General features: G+C 36.5%; 1 protein-coding gene across 2 annotated transcripts in view; it reads left to right on the forward strand.

The window, feature by feature from the left end:
- LOC138860618 (uncharacterized) overlaps positions 1-9,868 on the forward strand; it is a 21,711-nt gene extending 11,843 nt beyond the window's left edge. The window contains exons 2-3 of one of the 2 annotated variants that reach the window (XM_070118553.1): positions 5,416-5,636; positions 9,487-9,868. In XM_070118553.1, coding sequence (XP_069974654.1) covers positions 5,416-5,636; positions 9,487-9,639 — 374 coding nt within the window. In that variant the 3' untranslated portion in view covers positions 9,640-9,868. The remainder of the gene's footprint in view (positions 1-5,415; positions 5,637-9,486) is intronic. The other variant, XM_070118554.1, reaches the window with a different exon arrangement.
- The last annotated feature ends 132 nt before the right edge of the window (positions 9,869-10,000 follow it).

Below are 10,000 nucleotides of genomic sequence, written 5' to 3' on the forward strand. Positions count from 1 at the left end.
CTCCCTTTCTCTCTCATTTTCTCCCTCCCCTTCACCCCTTCCTCTCTCCCCTTCCTCCCCTGTTCTACCTCCCATTCTCTTCTTTTCACTTTCCTTTCCTACCCCTTTCTCCCTCCCCTTCTCCTCCCACTTCATTCCCTTCCCCCATTTCCTCCTCCCCTTCACCCCTTTCCCCCCTGTCTCTCTCCTCTTCTCCCCTTTCTCATCCACCCCTTAACCATGCTACTTTTTCCCTCCCCTTCATCCCCATTTCCTCCTCCCATTCACCCATTCCCCCCATTCTCCCCTTCTCCCCTTCACCCCGTCCCCTCTCTCCCTCCCCTTCTCCCCTTGCTCCCTCCCCTTCACCCCCTTCTCCCCCTTTCTTCCTTCCCTTCACCCCTTTCCCCCTTTCTCCCTCCCTACCTCCCCTTTTTTTTCATAGCGAACGTCATTTGTTTCTTTAAGGGATCGTTAAAAAAGACCAACAACAGCATAATGGCCCGCAGTGTGTAATTCATGCCACACCCTCACGGCATACTTGCTACAACGAGATAAAATGACAAAGACCGGCGCCTCGTATGTCATGTGCTGAGGGCGAGGGAAGGGGAGGAGGGAGATAAATAGGTAGAGAGATAGATAGGAAGAGAGAGAGAGAGAGGGAGAGGGTAGGAGAAGGAGGGAGAAGTGCGGAGGGGGAGGAGGGAGAGAAATTGGGGAAGAGACTTTGAGGAGTGGAGAGAGAGAGGGGGGAAGGGAGGTAGAAGAGGTAAATAAAGACAGGAGACAGAGAGAGAGAGAAGGTAGGAAGGAAAGATAGTGGAAGAGACAGAGAGAGAGGGGGGAGGGAGGGAGAAGAGGTAGATAAAGACAGGAGACAGACAGAGAGAGAAAGAGAGAGAGAGAGCGATAGGGAGAGAGACAGAGGGAGGACAAAGGGAGAGAGAAAACAATATCCAGAGAGAGAGACGGAGTATAGCGAAATAAAAAAAAAGAGATTGCTAAGGATGAAGAATGAGACAGAGAAACAACAAGAGAAATATAAACAAACCACGTTTTGATGCAGCGAAATAACACATGCAGTGTACGGTACCCCGACTGCACGTACCTCCATAATATGCTAATACAGTGCTGTCAAACGCAATCCTTGGCAAGATCTACACTTCACTTTTGTTGATTGTATGATGGCTAAGTCTACATAACCTTCTCGAAGTCAGCGTAGGTGTGAAAAAACGAATATATATCTCATATCCCCGTGAGATATGTATTGTTTTAGAAATAAGCGTAGGGTATATGAAGTGAGTATTATAGTGAAGTCAGATATATGTTTTATAAGCAAACATTCCAAAGCAACCTATTTTTTATATTTTTTTCTTCTGAAATACAGTAAGAATATGTTTTTTGTTGGAGACTATATGTCTACGTTGGTACTTGAGAATGGGTGTATGTTTATTTTTGCTTTGTAGATTTGGAAACTTATTGAACAGCAACAATATAAATTATACGATCTGATAAATTAAATGTGAGAAGGTATGTTTGCGTTAACGCTATTATTTTATCTATTCATATATCCATATCCATCTATCTATACACACACACAGATGAAACAGGACTTTCCATTTTCTACATCAGCATTTCTCTCTCTCTCTCTCTCTCTCTCTCTCTCTCTCTCTCTCTCTCTCTCTCTCTCGCTCTCTCACTCTCTCTCTCTCTCTCTCTCTCCCTCTCCTCTCCCTCCCTCCCTCCCTCCCTCCCTCCCTCCCTCCCTCCCTCCCTCTCTCTCCCTCCCTCTCTCTCTCTCTCTCTCTCTCTCCCTCTCCCTCTCTCTCTCTCTCCCTCTCTCTGAAGCCTCTCCTGGTTACTCCTTCCCCGATTGATAGTGATATGCATAGTATTCCAAGCAGGTTTGTGGATCACGATTTACTCATCTATCGCCCCCATTCATGCATATTTAGAAGGAAGTGAATAATACCATGGTAGTATGTTGATAAGACTGCTAATGCCATGCCGTAGTATTGTCCTATTACTATAAGCTTTTAGTGACATTTTACTGTATCACTGTTTTGCCGTGGTTTAGTTTTTCTTGTATTATTATTTTTTTTATTTTTTTATTCTTTTATCTTCGTGTGTCTCGGTTTCTTTCTCTTTATCTTATTCTTATTCGTCCTCTTTCTGTGTTTTAGTTGTAGCTGTTCTCATATCAAAATATTTGATATATTGCCCGTGGAATGACGGAAAGGAATTTGAAAACACGTTTGATAAAAATAAGAGATGTGAGGAGGAAGAAAATTAATGTAGTAAAAATACAGAGAAACACTAAGATAGAAAGGGGTAGAGGGCTAGAAAGACAGAGAAATTGAGATGGAGAATAAAAAGGAGAAAAAGCAGACTGATAGAGAGGGAGAGAGAGAGAGAGAGAGAGAGAGAGAGAGAGAGAGAGAGAGAGAGAGAGAGAGAGAGAGAGAGAGAGAGAGAAAGAAAGAGAGAGAGAAAGAGAAAGATGAAGTCAGAGGGATAGAGAGATAGAGAGAGAGTCAGAGAGCCAGACACAAAAAGAGATACACAGAGAGAAAGGCCGAGAGAGATGAAAGAGATTCCTCGACGGACGGGAGGGATAGGGAGGAAAAGAGAGCTCCGAGTTGACCTTCTAAAGTGTGGCTTAAACGTCTTTAATTTAGGGATGAATGGCGCTCTCAGGGAGGGACAGTTGCCCAAAAATATAATGTCGCCTTCGCTGTGTGGATGGTTCGGCCTGCCTCTTTTTCTCGGCTTTTTTTCTGATTTTTTTCGCTTTCTTTGTCTCTGCGCTTCGACCTATTTCTATTTCATTTTTGTGTGTATGTGTGAGTGTGTGTGTGTGTGTGTTTTTGTATGTGTATGTGTGTGGGGGGAGGTTGTGTGTGTGTGTGTGTGTGTGTGTGTGTGTGTGTGTGTGTGTGTGTGTGTGTGTGTGTGCGTGTGCATATAGATACAGTGTATGTATGTATGTATACAAAAATGAAAGAATATACATATAATATCTTCTTCTCCCCTTTCTTCTCTTCTGTTTACGTTTGTGGTTACCTTTGCCTAATTCGATTCATTTATCCATTAAATTTCTTTTCTTTCACATATTCTTCGTATTCACCGGAGGCCCGTTTCTTATCCGGATTTACAGTAAGTGTTTAGCGACAGGAAATAACAGCGACAATAACCAATAAAAAAAGCACATTTTGAAATAACTAAAAAGTGACTATAATATGAATCGTAAAATTACTCGTAAAACTACGATGGAGGACTGAATGTTCTTGATAAGAATTGTAAAATATAATCTTATTAAACGCATTGGTGGAAGGCTCGCAAATTTTAGAAATAAAATATATCCTGTGTTCTATTTTTCTTTTTGATCAATATGAAACATAAAATAGCATCATAGCATATTTGTAAATATATCTTGTGTTCTATTGTTCTTTTTGATCAATATGAAACATAAAATAGCCTCATAGTATATTTATGAGCTATGATTTTTGAAAAATAAGGCTGTCCAATGAGGAACTAAATTTATTCATGTGTTTCTTCATCCATTATTGACTGTATAAAATTTCTATCATAACTATGCTAAGTTTGTGATCTGGTGGCGACTCCATTGAATGTTTTTGATGTCTCGTTGATAATCCTTTATTAATAAAATATCTCTTGTTGACTGCGCTTATTTGCATGGCATCGTGTGTGCTGTTCGTGCAGACAATATTTTTTTATCCATATATGTATATATATATATATATATATATATATATATATATATATATATATATATATATATATATATATATATTATATATATATATATATATATATATATATATATATATATATATATATATATATATATATATATATATATATATATATATATATATGTATATATATATATATATATATATATATATATATATATATATATATATATAAGATTTATTTACAATTTAATGACTTATCTTATCTAAGAAGTCTTGATAATGGATCTGTAAACCTATAGAAATCATAAAGTTTTAATTATGTCCATCCTATATCATGCAAATTAGATCAATTTAAAAAAATCAATTAGATTTTACCACTCATGACAAACAGCATTAAACGACCTAGCTACAGCATTGATTAATCTGATAACATTTCACTTCCATAATAAGAATATATATTCCTATAATCCTATGTCATAAACCTTATGAAAACGAATGCAATTGATAGCTTATCAGGATTCCATTAATATTCTCATTCTCTACAATACAATCTTTTTAAGTATTGCTATGTATAATTGCTGTCATCATTCTCATCATTATCACTACCATTATCATGATAATCTTTATCTTTATTATAATAATCATTATCATGATATAATTATCATTATAATCATTATCATTAATATCAACATCACCATCATATTCTTATTACTAATGGTGGTAGCATTGTTATCATCATCATAGTCATCACATTATTATCATTAATTTTATGATCATGATTATAACTATTATCATTATTGCTGCTATTACTACTACTATTATTATAATCACTATTTTAGTTAATATTATCATTATTACTGCTATTATTACAAATATTATCATCATCATCATCACCATCACCATTATCATTATGATTAAGATGATTACTGCGTTTATTACTTTTATTATCGTCATTATTATTATCAATGTTGTTATGACCATCATCATCATCATCTCTATCATCATTAACATCACCATTATCATCATTATTACTATCATTATCATTATTATTATCATTACTATTTATTGTTGCTGTTGCTCTTGCAATTAACATTAACACTATTATCATTTTTATCAATATCATTATAGTATTATTATCATCCATCGGCATACACTTATTCGTTTCATATGTTACCATAATTTTTCAAAGTTCAAAAGTTGCATCTGATTAACAAATATTAGCATTCAGTTTGATTACATATAATGGAGATCATTTGATTCATGCGTTATAGCCACACACACACACACACACACACACACACACACACACACACACACACACACACACACACACACACACACACACACACACACACAAACATATGTATATATATATGTGTGTGTGTGTGTGTGTGTGTGTATGAATATATTGCTTTCTTAATTTTGTGTCAATATCTACCAGACGCATTTTTCTCAACATTCAAATTGTCTTGTCATGATTTCAATGTTCCTCAGAATTTGGCAACAGTATCAAAATCATCCACAGATTTATTTGAATTTATTTGAATATTTGTCTTCAGATTCACTCAACATCCCATTATTCAAACCATCCGAACGTGTATTTATGAGCATTCAATTAATCCTAAAATTCGTTCAGCATCACAAAATCCAGGCACCCGAGAGGTCATTCAGTACCAGCACCACACCAGCACGACTAACGACCCTCCTCCTCCTGCAGTAACAGACTGCACGGTCTACACCCACCACCTGGATCGGCCTCTCAGGGCGGTCACGAGCGCCACCTTCTACGTCAGGCACGAGGGCGGCCTCAGAAGAATAGCCATGAGACTCTACGGCTTCTCGGACAACTGGGACGTGAGTGTGTGGCCTCCCAAGGGCAGCAAGGACCCCCATGCCTGGCACAATGTCACGGTGACGAAGATCGGGTATAACTTGACGGTAAGTGTGGGGGGAATGTGGGGGTTGTGTGGTGGGGAGTGGCAAGGAGAATGGTGTGGCATGTTTAGCGGTATGTTTAGGGATGGTGTGGAATATGTTGGGGGTATGTTTTGTGGTTACGTTGGGGAGGGGTTGGTTGTATGCTGAGGCGTGTTTGGTGGTATGTTTGGGGAAAACGTAGTATGGCGAAGAATAATTAGTAGTGTCCAAGGAAGGGTCTGTAGTATGTTGAAGAATGTTTAGCAGTCTTTGAGGAATGGTTAGTGTGGTAGGTTGAGGAATAGTTAAGTAGTATGTTGGGGAATGGTAATGGAGAATAATGGTTAGTAGTTTATGAGGAATGGTGAATTGAATGGTGAGAAAGGGTACGTGTTATGTTGGGAAATGTTAGTAATACTTTAAGGAAGGTTCTATAGTATGATGGGGAATGTTTAGTAATAAGTTAGGAAATGCTAGTAGTATGTTGTAAAATGTTTAGTAGAATGTTGGGGAATGCTAGAAGTACATTAAAGATTATTTAGTCTTTTTTGAGGAATGAGAATATGAGAAAAAAAGGAATGACAAAGGAATAAGGAGGTAAATGGACACAAAGACTAGAAGGATAATCCGACTATAATAGTTCTACAGAGAAAGAAATAAGAAAGATAGCAAAGAAGAAGGAAATACAGATTAAAGGCGGATTAAAGGGTAATTGATTTCATTGACCAATCAAAGCGTTTGATACCCAAGCCCGCTGGGTATCATGTACTCGGGTAGGCCGAGCCAGTATAGAATGAAACACTATAATAACTTAGAGAATGCCAGAATAATAATAAAAAAAATGCAGCATTAACATATTCATACACCAATAAAAAATGAAAGGAAATACTGCATACTTCATTATTTAGACTATTGCCGTGTATGTGTTTGTATGTGAATATGCAGGGTATATGTTTTTATATTCACAAACACAAATTCACACACACACACACACACACACACACACACACACACACACACACACACACACACACACACACACACACACACACACACACACACACACACACACACACACACACACACACACACACACACACACACACACTCATACACTCACACACTCACATATGTATATATATATATATATATATATATATATATATATATAAGTATATATATATATATATATATATATATATATATATAAGTATATATATATATATATATATATATATATATATATATATATATATAAGTATATATATATATATATATATATATATATATATATATTGTATTATATGTATATACATAAATATATACATATATATTTGTATATATACCTATACACACATGTATACTGGTATATATATATAATGTATGCATATAGATAGACATACATAGATGTATATATATTTTCTTTCTTTTTTTCACTTTCATTAAATCATTGTTAACATTGTAAATGAAAATGTCGAAAAGGAAAAAAAAAAAGTTACCTCAACAAGTTTAGAGTATTTCCAAAGCCATTCATATTTCCTTCGCATTTTTATTTTTTTTCTTCAGGTGGACAAAATTTCAAACCTACCTGATATATAACAAAGAGTTAAGAATTGTCAATATTTATGAACAGTTGAGCTTATTAAGTTTTTATCATCGTAAATGAAATACGTAGATTCCGGCATGGGCATAGAATGGAATGTTTGGCTTCTTAAAATGCTTGTTGCCCTGTGTGTCTTGTACAAATGCGTAGATTCAGGCATAGGCATAGAATGGAATATTTGGCTTCTTAAAATGCTTAATGCCCTGTGTGTCTTGGGTACCCGAACTGTGACACCCGAGCAGGATACCACACTAGGAAAGACCATAACAAGGTACCTAGCGCTAGGACGAAACGAGGTATCGCATACGGGGTATAAACGCTTTGATTAATCCGATTTATAGCTGTAAAAGGATTTAGTCGTCCTTTTCAGATTCTGTCTTGCGTAAGAGGATTAGAAATGTGGATCTGTTCGGTGTTCTTTTCAACCTGCGGATGCTTCGTTTCCTGTAATTAAAGCCGTCTTGGGTAGCTTAAGGAGAGTCCCAGTGCTATGTGACGTCATCGTTTAAATTCCGTCCGTCCAAACCTGATATTCGTTACGAAAGGACCACCTCGTGTTTCTTGTGATTATATATTCTTCTATTCTTTTAACAAAAAAGCTTAGCCGTGTATATATTTTGCAAAAGAAATCCAATTAATATATTTCTAGATCATTCTTTATCCAGGGATCAGAGAAACTAATCATGAACACAATTTTTTTTTCCTTTTCCATATTCCAAGATCTTTTTTTTATCTTCTAAAATGCACGGTGTCTCAGTCCATTTCTTTCATCTTGTATTTTGCCAATAGTGTGTATTTATATAAGTTTAAACATATGGCTTTGATAGCAAAGAACAATATGAATTTTATGATAAATCTTGTAAAATGAATCAAGTTAGATAAACATGATCACATGAAATAAGTGCTAATCGATTTATGCAATATATGCTCCTTGTGCTAATCTGTATATAGTTAAAAGAGGATTTCCTGTTTTTATTTCCATACAGAAGAGTATATCCAATATGTTATCAATTCTCTTGAGAACTAATTTGAGATTGAGATTGAGACTGACAGACAGAGAGGGGTTGATGGATGTGTAAAAGAGAGAGAAAGAGAAAAGGGGAGGAGAGGGGTAGGGAGATGGAAAGGGAGAGAGATAGATATAGATAGAGAGAGTGGGGGTAGTGCATGAGAGAGAGAGGGAGGGAAGCGAGAGAGAGAGAGGGGCGAGGTAAGAGAGACTGGAGAAAAGAGAGAGAGATTAGGGGGGGGGCTGAAGAGAGGGGGGGGGGAGGAAAAACGCGAGAGAGAGAAGTCTGGACAAATTTTAATCAGTCATTCGCGCTGGTATGTTAGTGCTGATATTTGAGCGTCCTGTGAGAAATGATGTGTTCGATAGTCATACGCCTGGCAGTGGATTCAGCAGCCAATCAGCGTTTATGACGAGCAGGGAGGCCGTCAGCCAAACTCCAAACGCTTTGGACTGTCATACTTCAGAAAAGACGGCTTATGTTTAATGAAAATCACAGAAAGATGTGTCATGTATAGTACACTGGAATATCTGTATATGATAATAACTTCTATTCCATAAAATAGTTACTTAGGAACAAGAACAGGAACTTATTCATAAATGTTCTGGAAGTGAAAGAGACATGATAGGGATTTAATTGATTTGAAAACGCACGTTTATGCTATCCTTCACCATGGTATAATCAGCAGTAGTAGCCGATATGATACTACTGGCAGATGGCATTAGAATTAGTAGTAGTAATAATTATTATCGATAATTCATAATTATTAATATGTAGTTGATATCATTTGTTGATTATCTTTAGTAGTAGCAAATAAGTTATTATTACAAACATTAACAGTAGTAGATATTAACAGGTACTGTCATTAATATTTTTATTATTATTATGAATATTATCATTGCTAAAATAATTATGATAATAGCAATATCTTTAATATTATCACGATCATCATCTATTTCTTGCTTATCATCACCACCATCATCATCAATATCAACATGAACATCCTCTTCCTCCTTATTGTCATCATCATCATCATCATCACCACCATCACCATCACCATCATCATCATCATCATCATCATCATCATCATCATCATCACCATCATCATCATCATCTTCATCATCACCACCACCACCACCACATCATCATCATCACCATCACCATCATCATCACCATCATCATCACCATTCATCATCAACATCATCACCACCGTTGTTGATGCTACTAACCCCTCCCCTCCCCCCCTCCCCCCCTCCAGGTCTACGTGGACGGCGCCCTGGCCCTCACGGAGTACCTGTCGTCGAGTTCGAAACTGACCCATTTGACCGTGACCCTGAAAGGCGAGGGAGAAGTGACCTTGTGTGACTTCCGGGGCGGTAAGGGCGTGGCCGCTATAAAGTTTATTAACTAACTGACTGAAAAAAAAAAGGAAAAAAAAAAAAACTATATATTTAAGTGAATGATACAAAAAAAACTCTTATAGTGCAGCTATGATAACACACTAACACGTAATGGTAGTTATAGAGGATTTGGTTGTAGTGATTTTTTTTTTAGTGATGGTGAAGGTGGCGATGGTGGGGTTGATGGTGAATTATGTATCGGATGAGATTAAAGTACAATAAATCTTTATTAAGTTGAAATGTGTTCTTATGAAACTGTTTTTGTCCTTGATGTGTGTTCTGTTATTGTTGTATTTGTTGATGTTTGTGTTCGTACAAATATGTCTTGTATGTAACACGTCTTCATAGAATCTTGGTATTTTGTTATCAGGC

The sequence above is a fragment of the Penaeus vannamei genome, chromosome 42, assembly GCF_042767895.1.
Source record: "Penaeus vannamei isolate JL-2024 chromosome 42, ASM4276789v1, whole genome shotgun sequence".
In the NCBI taxonomy this organism is placed as follows: Eukaryota; Metazoa; Arthropoda; class Malacostraca; order Decapoda; family Penaeidae; genus Penaeus; species Penaeus vannamei.